Here is a 14,929-nt window from a genome sequence, read left to right as displayed (position 1 = left end):
CAAGGTTTCAGTTCCCTGCAAGCTCCTGCCATGAAGCCACACCACAACCCTTGCTGTTATCTGCTGTATTTTGGCAGACACATGAAAGATTTCCATGAAGTGAACGATACACTTCTACAACGCAGCCACCCAATTACTGAGTAAGATGCTGGCTCATACGGTGATCTTGGCAGTAATGTATAAAAGCAGTTTAAAAAAAGCATCAGATGATTCATAAGTTCACTTCTTTTGTGGAAGGGGCTCTGAAAAATGGTGCCAATTCTGAAAAAGTGACCCACAAGTAGGACAGGAACAAAAAAAGGATTTGAAAACGAGGGACCAGAAACACATCTGCAACACAGGTGCACACTGGCAAAGGAAAGTTGAAAGGTAGGTATTTGGGGGGAGGGAGGCAAGGGGGAAGTGGTAGTCCCCTGAACTCTGGGGGGACTCTGGAATTAACTCCCCAGACATGTAGAACTGGGCAATATCTTCCGTAACAGATAAATGAAATACGCACCGTAATAAAACAGAGGTGCCTTCTTTTGCCTTCCCCAATTCGTAACAAATGGGATGTTTGCGTGTTTGAAGTTATTCAAATGCAGTGGTGGGTAATACACTGTGATGCTTATTTATTAGCTCCTCTAAATGCATAAGCCCTTGCTTGATCCATCTCCCCATGTAGCCTAAAAGCAATATAAATTTGAGCAGATATTATGAAAGGGGTAGGGGGAGGAGGAAAGGAACAACAGAATAAGAAAAAACATGGTCGATCATGCACATGGTGGATAGGGGAACAAGTGAGATATCGACAGGCCAGCAAAAACTGAAGCAAAACCCCAAACCCAGAAGCTACGTTCACTTAGAGTCTTTACCACAATATATTCAAAACCACAAGGAGCATGAAAGTACAAAAGCAACACTGGACAAGGAGCACAAAGTAGTGGCTTTAAAATGCACCGTCATGAACACTGATGAGCACAACAAGTCTTTTACACAACACTTAAACAAGGAGGAAGGAAGAGAAAACCTAACCACACACTCGTTCGAGAGAAACTTTTGCAGAAGCACCCATTGAATTTACAGGCTGTCCAGGGACTGCTGTGTTGGGGTTCATCTGCGTTGACCACAAACTTTTAAAAAAGTTAAAAGTGAAGTTACTCAGCTACTATGAAATGAAAACCAGTATTCTTCTAAGGTAACATTTCTACACTCAGAATCTGTTTCCTTCCAGATCACATGAAACCCCTCACATTTGCTACCTAAGCAAGCAACATGGAGCCAGACTCGCAAATCAAGCCTAGTCAGCTCTAGCAGACTTTCTCAGTACTAGCTGATACTGAGTATCTCTCTAGATCAAGTCCTTATTTGTCATCAAATTCTTTTTATAGCAGTATAATCATTAGCTTTACTGGCACTGTTGCCCTCATAACCAATTAGGATTCTTGGATGGATGCAGAAAATGATTAATATTTAGTCACTACGCATCTACTACAGAAGCTTATTATCAAACAAGTGACACCCCCAAAAACTTAAATTAACTAATGGTTCCCAGAGAGGATTCAGAGCCACTGACAGACGGCAAGTGATTTAAGGAACATAAAGCTGAGCAACTGGTGATGGGTCTCCATTTTTTTCACTTACTCTGTTACAGCCTAAAACAACACATATGATCATTTTTCAGCCTAATTGAATATGGCTGGCCCACTTACACATAAAAGGAGACAAAGCTATATAATTTGCTTCATTAAAATGCATTTTTATGTCATCTGAAAGATTACAAAAAAAATATCAGTGCTGTAGATAGGAAAGATTAGAAAAATAATGTTTTTCATGCAAAAAGAACTTGCAAATGAGGTGTATTTTGGCATTCATACTGCTTATGCTTGTGGAAGAAAGATAAGTCCTGAGCTCTAAAGCACACAGAGCATCCATATTGTGACAGTAATCAGAATTTCTTAAACTAGAATTATGTCACTACACCAATTGGAAAAAACACTTGGTCATTTTCTGCTGCAATGGCTACTGGGCCATATTAAATAATTCTCAGATAAGCCTTCAGGCAGAACCACAGATCTAGCAACATCTGAAGAGTTTGGGAAGAAGTTTTTTTTCATATATATTAGAAAAATTGAAATATCTGTTAAAAAAGGAGCCTTTTCCAACACTGAAGTCAAAGTTGCAAGCAAAGAGTGCTGCATTTCAAATATAGCCTCAGCTATACTAAAGCTTTCTGAGGTGGCATGTGTTGGTACTCTCACCCTCCACAACCCAGGTGGCAAACCAGTTGTTTTTCCTCTCCCCCCTCTAATCCCCCTGCTTTAGCTTTCATGGCTTGGAGATGCTAGGAAGAGATCTAGGAAGCTGGGTTATTATTTAAAATTAGCTCTATTTGACACTGGGAAACAAATTTGTTTTCTTCCCTGTTTCTAGCCTGGCCAAGAGAGCAACATAGCCTCTCTGCTATTTCTCCACCAGGCATCGCTCACAGGAGGAAATGCTGCTCCAGCAACAAACATCTGCCATCGGCTGCTGCCACAGCACCCAAATGGAGAACTCTGCTTGCCCCACCAAGCATGGACTGAGCTCCATCCTGTCATCAGACACAAATACTCTCACCTGTTTCCAGCTCTGCTCCTTCTTGAGTCTTTTTGACCTACACTCTCTACAGCTGCAGTTGAGTCTTAGGATTCCACTTTAGTCTGAGCTGACAGCCTCCACGTTCAAACAGCATGAAAGCCGCCAAGGCTAGAACAAAGCGATCCAAACTATCAGTAGGAAAAAAAGTTGCAGCAGGGCAAAAATAAAAACAAACAAACATCATCTTGCCAAGATGGAGACAACACTGTAATCTGTCTCTGCACTAGCTTTGGTTTAGGTGGGTTTTTTCGTGTTTTTAAAACAATATTGTTAGGAACAGCAAATGGCTACTTCCCACGGTTTAAAGGGCAAACAATTCTTTCAAAACAAAAAAACCCAGTGATTTGCCATAACCAGTAATGTGTTCCTGGGCTCTACGTATTAAATAAAGTGTAATTCCAACATAAGTATTCCAAAACAAAACACTTTCACCTGTGTCAACTTAGACTAAGCCAAAATTACTTGGAAAGATGCTGGAGATTTCTATCATACACTTAACATGGAAAAATATCAAAGTACTTCACCATTATTTATTACTAGATTATAACTGCACTGCTAGGTATCAAGGAAGTAAGGGTCCTGTAGGCTAATTTGAATTTCTTAACAGCTTCTAGAGAGGTAAACTCAAACTACTGAAACGTGAGGACTACTGAAATATTCTGAAATCAAACCAAGAACTCTGGATGTTTCTATCAATACAAGCCAAAAACCAGTTGCTCTTCCGTAACGATTAGAAAAGGTGAACCTAAACGTAAAGCACACTATTTATAGCATTTCCAAAACAATAAAAAAACCTTCTGAAAACAAACAGCTAACCAAAATTTCTAATATTTAAATTATAAAATTGCTTTCAAAAGCATAAACAAACTGATACAATCCTAGATGTCTGAGTGCTGGGCAAGTGTAGACGAAGGAGCATGAGCCAACAATCCATCTAAGGCCATTTACTACATTTTCATTCAGAATAGGAAGCAAACTGTGAAATGTATCTTATTAATACTATCATTCTTTTAAAAGTCAATCATACCATTAACAAATACAGATTATCTTTAACAAAAATTAAATTCAGAATTTGGAAATTAAGTTATGTACAAAGAAATGGAGAATAAATAGGTCAGTGGAAAGTAAGCAAGATAGCTTTGACACACATCTTTTTAACGTTAAATCAAGATGCACCCGCTCACCCCCACAAAAAGACAGATACAGGGCAAAAAAAGTTTTACCAGGATCAGGAGATGAACACTTACAACCACTCTCTTGGTTCTGCTTGCTTTGGCAAAAGTATTAACCTAGAAACTCCCAGAATTTTGATGATCCCTGTGCTCTCCAGGTGCTCTCACTGTTGTTATTATGTCATGACTCAGTTTCCTTTTGGAGAAGAACAGGACATACGATGATGTTATATTTAAACTAGATTCCAGATATCTTAGCAGATAAAATCTGAATAAAAGGTCAGAGTATTGAAGACAGTAAGTGTGTCGCTGACCAGAATATCATCTGACTGGGAGAAGGAAAGAATACAGATGAGTCCACAGAGTGTATTAGCACGCTTGGTTTGTTTTCCTCCCCTGCACAAGGCTACAGTGAACAGCCTTTGTTTCACTTGCAAGACTGCTGAGCAGCACAGCTCATGCTTCTATACATAGAACTTCTAAGATACACACTAACATTAAAACTGACTCTGGCTCTGTTGCTAAGAAACTACGAAGGACAGCTTTTTTGGCCCTCTTCATTTATAAAATAACCACTTGCCCTATGGGAAAACAAATGCAATCTCTCAAGACCCCCAGTGTCTTGGTCTCATTTTTAAATGAACACAGAAAGATGATCGAGAGTGCTAGGAAGTGTAAATGATCTCCATTTTTAAGATGCCCTTGAAAATGAGATGAAAAACACGGTTTCAACAATCAGCTGCTGTCGCATTTATTAATCTCTCAAGCAGCAGATTCTTTCCCTTTGGCAACAGTAAACTATGTGTATGTGCTTCTGTCTCTCTGTTACAAACCTGTTTCTAGAAAACAAACAAAATGCCACTTTCTGAAAGCACCTACAAATTATTTAGTTTATACTGGAGTTAAACTCTGAGTTTAGAGTTTAACTTCCGTCCCCACACAGAAATAGCCTTCTAAGCTGTGGCAACTGGCCAGTATAAATATTTGTTGCATTGTTTTTAGGGATCAGCAATATGTTAAGTGCTTAATAGATAAAAATATTGCACATGAAGGCAGAAAGACAATGAATCAAGAAACATACGGCAGATAAACAAAGCAAATAAAAAAAATTATATTGTTAAGAAAAGACTAACTTATCTGGCAGCTGTGGAAAGATCAAGATAGTGAAAGCAGTGAAATCACCCATTTTGAAGCCAAGGTCACTGACAGGATTTATAGATTTATCCCTGAAGGCAGCCTTTGCTGAACATGAAATGCTGGAATTTTTTTTTATTATTATTTTTCCTCTTAAAATCTACTTCCCCCACATCATTTAGGCTATCTCATTTGCTGGAGGCTTTTAAAATTCATTCCTTTTCACAGCTGGTTAAACAATGGAATCTTTCTGCAAACTAAAAGGACAAAATTGATTGCCCTACACAAACTTTTCTGCACATATAATTGATTTTTAATTCACTGTCTTATTTCCAAAAGAACTCAACAATAAACTCAGTGCTGTATGTGCAATATTGATCCCTTTAAACAAGGACTTGGATCAAAACTGAGGCAAGCTAATCACAACCAAAAAGATTGTTATTGTTTGTCTAGAAACCTGTGTTTAAACTGAACTCACCTTTTCTAGCTATATCACACCTTTTATTTTCTAGCTGTACTGCACCTTATAATTTCATAAATCTGTCAACTGCTAAGTAACTGTAATTTCATGCAACTTTTAAATAACAGCTTTTTCCCCACAAGCAAAATAATTTCATCCTTCATCAGTTACTTTTCAGTGTGATGACTGATGGTTCTTTTATGTTCTAGTGTCTTAGAATAAGCTACAGATAAGACTATACAATCCCGCTCTTTATTAAACTAAAACCTTATGTATTCTTCTTAAAACAAAGATCCTACTAGGCCATGGCAGTTTGTGTTTGGTGGGGTTTTTTTCCATCTCAGTGCTTAGTTAGTTTTCAACTGTTACTGATTAACACACTTGCAAATGGCATCAGATGGCTTGATTTCTGAAGTCCAGAAAATGTTAATTTAGTAAGAACTGTCACTCTACTATGAAGCTGTAATGTTTACTTTTTGTGGATAAAAAACTAAGACTAAGCAGTAACCGATATCTTGACCTTGTAAGCCCACTCAATTACTGAAACGCAACCCTGCAATGCCAGCCTCCTTTTCAAAATGTCCCTTGATGCTTTTCTTCCCCCTTGACTATTCCAGAGTCTGTTTCAGTTTTGCTATGAATTACATTTTCTATAGCTGCCATATAAACAGTAAATAAAATTCATGGCATTTTTGCCCCAGTAAGCAGCTCGCTCTTCCAGCATATCTGAAAAGCCTGGTTTCAAAGGAGTGCACCATGAAAACAGTGTTTTCATGAGCAGATACTCCAAAGAGGGCAGATGAGAGACATTTGAAGATGATTCTAGGCAAAGAAGCCAAGCAAATCAGCATGTGTGTTTTGCATAAGTAATTTCTTGACCAGCTACACTGGATTACAAATATTTGCAAACAAGTTCGGAAATTAGCTTGCTGTATCTTGTCAATTTTGGCAGAAGGATCTCCACTTTTAGACAGATGAGCTTTAAGCTAAAGCCAGGTGTGGATATTTTAAAATGTATGAACTTGTAAATCAATGTACATGGCCAATTAAGTTTTACCACCAGCAAGGATTAGCTATCCCTGCTCATAAATTTAAGAGGTTGTTTGAATCTAGGTTGTTTACCTCAACTATTCTACATCAAGAGCAATGTAAAATATTTAAAGGGCAGCAGATTTCACGATAAAAGGCAGTTATCAGGGACATCACAGTGTGTCATCAATGGTTCTGTGTAGAGACGCGCAAGCAAAAAAAAAAAAACCACCTATCTTCTCCCTAAGGAACACTTAGCAATTTCTTTTTGAGAATTTAACAACTCTGAAAAGATGGAGCAGGGCACAGAAGAAAAAGGAGGAAGTCTCCAAGAAATAAGGCAAAACTACTGTTTCACCCAGATTAACTTTGGAAGCCACAGCTCTGAATTTCAAAGGTGGTTCAATTAGCCTCACCAGTGTTCTTCATAATCAACATCTGAATGCTAATTAGGAGCACAATTCCATGCAGCAAAAGCATCCCTGTGCAATAAACTGCAACACAGTAGCAGTGAACTCTGCCTTTAGCTAGCATGCATAAGTAAACAGAATTAATAACTACCCAACTGTGGACAGGTGACTTAATCTGTTTCGATTAGATGCAGCTCAGCCTGAGGCCTTTGTGTTATTCAAAATGTGTTCATCATGTTTAATTAAAAACTTAATAAACTGGTGGTTCTTTTAGTTCTGATCTGTATTTATTGAATTTGTTAGTACTTTTGATAAAGAGACAGGAAAATTAACATTCTGAATAGAGACAAAAATGTAAGATCAAATCAGCAGGGCTGTTACATGAAGAACAGCCAGAAGTACTTCATTTCCTTCAACACTTCCAACACATAAGGCATACCAGAACTGAAAACCATTTCATTAAATTAACAAAACTGAAGATGAACATTGTATCCTGTGTAAACGTCAGCCATTTGATACATTACTTATCTGAAATGGAAGTGTGCACAATAAGCTCATTTTTAGACCTGGAGCAAGTGTCGGGTCAGAACTACACCAAACGTGACTGAAAGCATAAAAGTCATTTTGCAGAGATTTGGTCCAAAGATGGGTGGAAATTCTGTAAGGGCAATTTTTCTTGTGAAATATTTCCACTGAAACTACACCACGGTGTTCAATTTAACCTAAAATGAAAGAAGCTATTGATCATAGCTCCAGATCTGGAATCTGTGTTAAGTAAAGCAGCGTATCATCAGGGCAAGTACAAGAGTTTAAATATAGGCACTCAAGTTTCCAGTTTGTCATACTTATTCCCAATAGGCAACAAACTCCAAGTCTGCACATTTCAAACTACAATTTCAATGTCATTTTTGAAATATTTCCAGCTGGAGAAGAAAAACTGACCAGCACCATTTTATTCTTACTAGGGACTCGTGACTGCTTGCATCAAATAAAAACCCTGTAGTCTGTCAAAGATTAAGACGGCATTTTAGAAGTAACCATGAGATGCAGGGTAGAGCTTGCTCCTCTTTCACTCTGACAACCCTTGCTGAGTTTGAGTGAAGCATTTTTGTTTTCTCAGGGCACTGAAAGACAGAAAAATACTAACTATGTCTTTGCCTGTACTACAGCCTACCTTGCACAGAGAATGACAAAAGCAGTGTAACAGACTGGGTGCCACCGCGTCTCGGGGAGGCTAGGAAAGGCAGATGAAGAAAAGGAAAGGAGAAAAGCAGTTACTCTGTAATCTCTTTTTACTAAGAGGTATCACATGGGACACGTGGCCAGCAGCTAAGCCAGTCCCCCTTTCCCAGCTGCACTGACCTTGCTCTACCAGACAACATCACACCACACATCAGGCATGGCATTCAATGGCTGGAAACTTGTAAGAGGGCACTGCCAGCAGCTGTATCAAAACAAGAGGACTTGCTCCATGGCTTCTTCCCAAATAATGCTGCTATTCTGAACTGCGTGGCTTTCTATTTGCAACTGCAGCTTAACACTAGCAAGATTCCACCAAGTGATGCTGCTGAATGTTGGTCTACAGGGTGCATGCTCAGAAAGTGCTTAAATACTGCATTATATGAGACAACTGCTCAACAGATCTGTCCACAGAAGTAAATTCACAAGCACTGCAAGAGAAACCAACCCTCCCTCAAAAAATCATTGCTGGAAATCGATGTTGTCAGGTGTAGTGTAAGCCTATAAACAGGAAACAGCTGCTGTTAGAGCTGTGTGTAGATACATCAGTCAAGAAATTTCTTCAGCCACTTTTATTAGGCAGTGTGGAAGACTAGTTCTCACAGTACACTTCAATTTGCATACTGGAATAAAAAAGTTTAAGAATAGCCATAGGTTTAGAAACACAAGGGTGACCACAAACCTCTGTCTTTATATTTACAGAGCCTTCTATTTAATTCAATCACTGGCAAATTTTATCCTATTTAATTATTTGATCTAAACCTCTGTAACCACATTAGTAGCAAAAATAATGTTACCTCCATCCTTTATTTTAATCAGTTCTGATCACTGCAAAGCAGCTCTCACTTCACAGTTTGGTCACAGGGAACAAAGCTGTTTTAATTAACAAGAAAGGCTTTATCTTCGGGTAACAAATAGTCCATAGAAAAAAAGTTAAAATCTTCATAAATAAATTTTCAATAAATCTGAGTTATTCAGTCTTACAACACAAATACTACTGAATACTACAGAGCCTTGTGCTGGACACAGCATTGCTATCATGTGCACAACAAAATCCACTACATTAATCATCTAGCAGAGTGGAAATGGACTCAGTAAAAATACTTGTGCAAGTATAGACCAACCAGCTTACAGAGGATTTTTGACTTAGTGTAAAGCTTTAAGAACTAGTTTAGTACTAAGTCAGTTCTTTCTCTGCATCCATCTAACTACACTTCAGTTGCTTTTGCCACCTGCCCAATTACTCGACATTACCACAATGCTCCTTTCCCTCTGTTCTCCACACAGGCACACAACTTTACATCTTTCCTGAAACAGAACTCTTCTGATTCCCACCTTAAAAATCTGACAGAAAATAAACTTAAGAAACAAAAGGGGAGGGTGACTTTTTGGGGGGGGGGGGTCCAGAGGCATGGCAAGGAGCAGAATATTACTATAACATTAGAAAGGCAGGAATGGAAACACTGAGACCCTAAAAGCTATGATCTACACCATTTTAATTGGTTGCATGCCACAGAACCGTGCTCGGTTAAGGGTATCAACTGACTGAAGCTTTGTACCTGCTGTGTAATCTGCTTATTTATCCAAGTAGCAAAAACTAAGTAGGTAGGTATTTGCTGAGCCACAAGAATAGTATAATTCTAAGTCCAGCATAAATATCAGCTGGGTTTTCCACTTCCCTTAGAAGTGGGTCTCTTGAATCATCAGCCAGCCACATCACTGGGGGCTTCCCCTGCTCATCATCTGCCGTCACGAGACAGAGGGGGCACACACACTGAATAAGGTACTCAACAATATCTAATTGTTTTGGCCAAACTTTGGGTATGACATCTCAGAGTCTTCTGAAAAATACTTTGCTGTGGAGTTCCTGAGCAGCTTTAGCACCCTATGTATCATGCAGAAAGCTTTCCTCAGTTTCAAACAGCCAACAACAATTAGGCAGCTTCCCCTGCAAGTCTCTGAAATGCTCAGAAGTGCAGTACAGCTGCTTTAATCCAGAATTTTCTACAAACTGCCAGGGACAAACATGCTATGAAGTTGTGCAGGTGGAGCTTAGCTGTCTATAAATAAGGGCACAGTCTGATCTTTGGCTCTGCTGAGGCTGGAGGGCTGCCAAATGTTTCTGGAGAATTGGATGGAACAGAACAAGAACAAATATGATAAAATGAGCTGAGACTGACTATGATTTATGGAGTCAAAGATCATTATTCTGTACTCAGGAGTGTGTACTTTCAAAGTAATGTTTCACTTTTCAACAAACTTTGCTTTTTCTATTTGTAAGGCTCTATTCTCTATCATCTAACATGAGCTGCTCATCAAAAAACCCTGAGCTGCAGCAGTCGTGGCATTCACAACATAGTGTAGCTGATGGAAAAACATAATGAGACCAAAAAAATCTATGCAGGAAAAAAAGAGGTGCTGGCACTGTACACTTCAACCACGTATGTGGGGAAAAAAAAAATGTATGCAGACAAAACAAAAGGTTAAAGCAGTATGAATACAAACTCACTAAGCCAGGGCAGAGCACTTGAACTATTTGTTCCAATAGTCGGTTCCCTAAACAAAAGTCCCTTTTATGACAGGGTAACTGTAAAACTTACCAGAAAACTGAGTTCTAGGCTTTTTACTCATCTTCTCCTTCACTTTGCTGCCAGTGTTAGCACATGATCCCTTTTCACTCTACGACTTCAGGCAGCCTCCTTACCACAAAGGTTCTTTGTTGGATTTCAGAATAAACCTACTTTAATACAGGTTTATATGGCCTGGCCTACCCCTAAACCTAGCTCTTGCAAAAAGGTTTACATAAGGAGAGCACAAGCACACATAATGCATTGGAATAACCCCCTGATATCTTAAATATCCTGATTTAAGAATAATAGAGTATCAGAATAACTCTGAAATGAAAGAATTTCAGAGAAAGTAGAGCTTAAAGGTCTCTCCAGCCATTGTCTGAATAATTAAAAAAATGCTGAGACCATGAAAGTTTTCACCCATTATTAGTTCTATTTTACAGCATCAGTGCCAACTATATTAGTAGCTTAACAAGATCACAATTTTTATTTACTTCAAATTCTTTACCAATTAACTAGCTTAAAAATTCAAAGGAGAAAAAAGAAACACCATCAAACTTTTTTGTTGTCACTTTTACATAAGCAATGCTGTCTTGTACTGTATCACATTTTTCATTTATATACATGAGAGAAGAAGCTTTTCCAACAGTGAAAGGTAAAAACTGTAATCAAGTCTTAAGTTGTTCTATGATAAATATTTTATCATAACTAACTTCCAATCATCTGATTTTCTATTTTAGTGCACACTGCAGCCCAATTATTGAAATATAACATTTTTCCATTTTTACAAAACCAGGCATGCCTAGTCAGCTTGCTGAAGAGGCACTATCTTCTTACATGTTACACTTCACATAAATCTATTCTGTTAGGCATAATTAATATAAGCACTAAAATGCAAAAATATTTTCAGGCGGTAATCCAAGTGGACTTGTTCAGCATTTCTCCTGGGTACTGAAAATGCATGAGATTTGCTCCCTTCCCCCCCCCCCCCCCCTTTTTTTTTTTTTACACTCAAGTACCTGTGTGCTAGCTTAAGCTGCAAGGTGTGACAAAGAAAGAGCTGAAAAACAAGCAGCATTTGGATTCAAACTGCTGCCAGAAAATGCAACTTGTGTTGATTGCAGTATTTAAGAATCTGTTTGTTTACAAGGTATCAGCAAATTAAGAATCTACATTTTGCTCCCAACTTCACTATTTATTTCAGCTTACAACCTTACAGAACACTGTTTAATAACTACAGTTGCTTTTATCATATGTATCAAAACTAAGCCAGCAGAAACCCCACAATTGCAGCAACCAAGCTACAGAACCAACCACAAGAAGCACCTCTGCTTCAGTAATTCTCACACACATATCATCTCCCCCAAATTCTGGAAAAATACTTAGAAACAAAAAACATGTCCATTTCAGTGTGAAGTGCTTTCCCAGCAGCACATCCTGTCAACTACAGCCTTTATGAAAAAGTATCTTTTCTCAGGTTAATTTTTTTCCCCCGCACCAATCAGCCCACAGAGCACTATCTTTTAGTAGGCTAGTAACAACGGTAACATTTCAATCCAAAACTGTACACACAAAAACTTCAACCTCTGTCCGAAGGAAAAAACAACACATTTACATCTTCCTGCTCTGCCAGCACTACAATCCCAAACCTAGAAAGCCTAACTACCAGCACATGCTGCCACAGCAATCACATGGAAGAACCAGCAAGTGTGACTACCGAGTTGCATAAGCTGACGAGACTTACACTGTACAAGGGTGGTAAATTGTATGAGCCCAGATCCCACAGCAACGCCAGGTCCATAACTGTGAGGACACAACATCCCGCTGCATATTTACTGCATGCCCCAAATTCAGCAAATTCACTTTGGGAGCTACACAGAAGATGGATGCCCTGTTTTCAGTACAGTTTTGGAGCCTGACAATTTCTACATACTTTAAAATAGATGTGGATGGCACGGCTAAATCCCAGCGTTCAGGTAACCTACTTCTGGTCTGCTTTTTGTCAAAGACTCCTCCATCAAGAACAATGGCAGTAAACACTTTCTAATAGTCCGTATGGGGGGAAGAAGGGACAAACTCTGTTTAGGAGAAACACTGATATCCAACCTCAGATTAGCCAGCCTGAGCTGACACTGTAAGCCTCCTCCAATACTACTAGGAAAAAAACAGAGACAATACTTTGTATGCCTTTCACATCTTGTCCCGCTCTAGTCAATGAATGTGGCCAGCCTTCATGGAGGTGAAAATGAAAGTGAAACTTCAGAGTCCAGCAGTTTGGCAGCTGTTCATTTACCCTACAGCATGCTCTCAGAAACAGTCTCTTCATCTTCTCTCTTTTTCTGCTATTACAAAAGTATTTTCCCCAGTCTAATGAAGTTCTGTATATCAAACAAGAGCCCACTAACTTCAGAACTGTACAAAAATTTATCCTGTGCAGCAAATTATCTGCCCTTCTTCTTTGCCATAAAGAAAAGAGAGGGAGGAAAGAGGGACAGGACGAGGGAGGGACAGGACGAGGGAGGGAGGGACAGACAGAAGTGACAGAAGCTAGGGCCAAGGGAATTATTAATTTCCCTACCACTTCATCTTCAGTCCAACACTTCTCAATCAGTTTTGGCACAGGTTTCTTCACCAAGCGCTGCAGGGCTTTTCCGGCATCATAGTTACTTTCATGTAGCTAAAAAAGTAAAGAAGACAAATAGATCATTCAATGGAATTAGCAGTGAGCTGATATTGGACAAAAATCACTATAGGGGACCACATGAGATGTTCTATGTCTAATTATTTTTACTGTTGATATATGAAGTGAAATTTAAACAACCTGAAGGATAATTGGGGTTTTACTAGTAGAAGAAACAGCATAAAAACAAGTACATTTTTCCCTTCCTTTCTAAATTTCTCACAGATAATGTCTGAACCCACAAAGTACTGAATATTTTGTTAACTTTAAAAAACATTTTTACATTAAATTCCAAGGAAAAATATAAAAAGCGCCAACAAAGTTTTTTTCAAAAGGAGTTATATTTTATGCAGCATATTTTGTTCAGATTAGTAAAACCAACTGGAAAAACTAACATACAGGAGTGACTGTAAATCACAGTATGTTGTTTACCCATCCAGAATATTCTCTTATTTTCACTGCACTGCAAAGATCACCATGTTCTTGGAAAACAAATATGGAAGAGTAACAAAACCTCTACAAATAGCTACAGGACTAGATGAAAGCAGCTAGGGATGTCTAAGATGACATAACTTTTTCAGCTGGTCACAGCCTGCAGTGCACCTTAATTTCTTCCGTAACTTTGTTATCTATATCATCAAAAGCTATCTGAAGCAAACTGTTAAATCAGGGTGAGGTAGAACTACTACACTGGAAGAAAAAAATCCATTCAACAACGAGCCCATGAGAATCTCCGGCTCTTGACTCTTGATAGAAAACATTTAGCACACTGCAGGTTTATAGCCTGTCCCATTTTCAAAGTACAGTAGGATTTTAAGAACAGAAGGACTATTCAGGAGCCTGCTCTGTGTCTTCTGAAAAGAAGTGCCCTGCATTCATACTGTATCCAGTAGCATGATTCAGAGACTTTTAAAAACTGCAAGTAAATTACTCAAATTTACTTCTGTTAAGTAGATATGATTTCTACTAAGAAATTAAGGCAGTTATGTGAATCAAGATAGAAAGGAAAAACAAAATCACTGGCCCTACAGAAAATTCTTTTAGTCAGACTATAATAAAAATCAGTTTCTGCTGAAAGCCAGCTCTGTACAGTTCTGCCAGTAATTAATCTCTCTATAAAAGGCTTGTGCACTGACTTTTGAAAGCGCCATACAACTTACAGAAGGAAGAAAGTCAAATGGCAACTTAAGATTGCTGTGATGACGTTTACAGCAAATTACAGATGCGTGTGCATGCATTATAAACATATATATATGTATGTTATGGCTCTTTAAAGCTGCAACACTGTTGAATCTAGGTTTCAGATGGGACAAGCCTGCTGAAAGAAAGCCAGCATGGCTCCAGAGCCACTTCACTTCTCCGAGATATTCAGTAAGTTTTCAAGACCTGCAGCAGAACTTGCCAAAAGCTGGGAAATGGAAAGCAAAACCGCACTCCGTACTGGACTCATGCAGCTGTGAAAAGAAAGCACATCTGTAAGAGCTGGTACAAAACAGTCTTCACTTCCGCTTCCTGGCTTTTGTCAACTCAGGTTTTGAATAGGTTGTGCATCTGTAAATACACTGCTTTTTTACACAGCAGGGTTCACTTTTTCAATAAAAATGGTACCATAAACG

The 14,929-nt window shown here is 38.6% G+C and overlaps 1 protein-coding gene across 8 annotated transcripts in view; it reads right to left on the bottom strand.

The window, feature by feature from the left end:
- RERE (arginine-glutamic acid dipeptide repeats) overlaps nucleotides 1-14,929 on the bottom strand; it is a 254,366-nt gene that overhangs the window by 67,533 nt on the left and 171,904 nt on the right. For all 8 annotated transcript variants that reach the window (XM_056331900.1, XM_056331902.1, XM_056331895.1 and 5 more), the window contains one exon: nucleotides 13,212-13,310. In XM_056331900.1, the coding sequence (XP_056187875.1) occupies nucleotides 13,212-13,310 (99 nt within the window). The remainder of the gene's footprint in view (nucleotides 1-13,211; nucleotides 13,311-14,929) is intronic.

Source organism: Falco biarmicus, chromosome 3 (genome assembly GCF_023638135.1).
Source record: "Falco biarmicus isolate bFalBia1 chromosome 3, bFalBia1.pri, whole genome shotgun sequence".
NCBI classification, from domain to species: Eukaryota; Metazoa; Chordata; class Aves; order Falconiformes; family Falconidae; genus Falco; species Falco biarmicus.
This window is presented reverse-complemented; position numbering and strand designations above follow the sequence as displayed.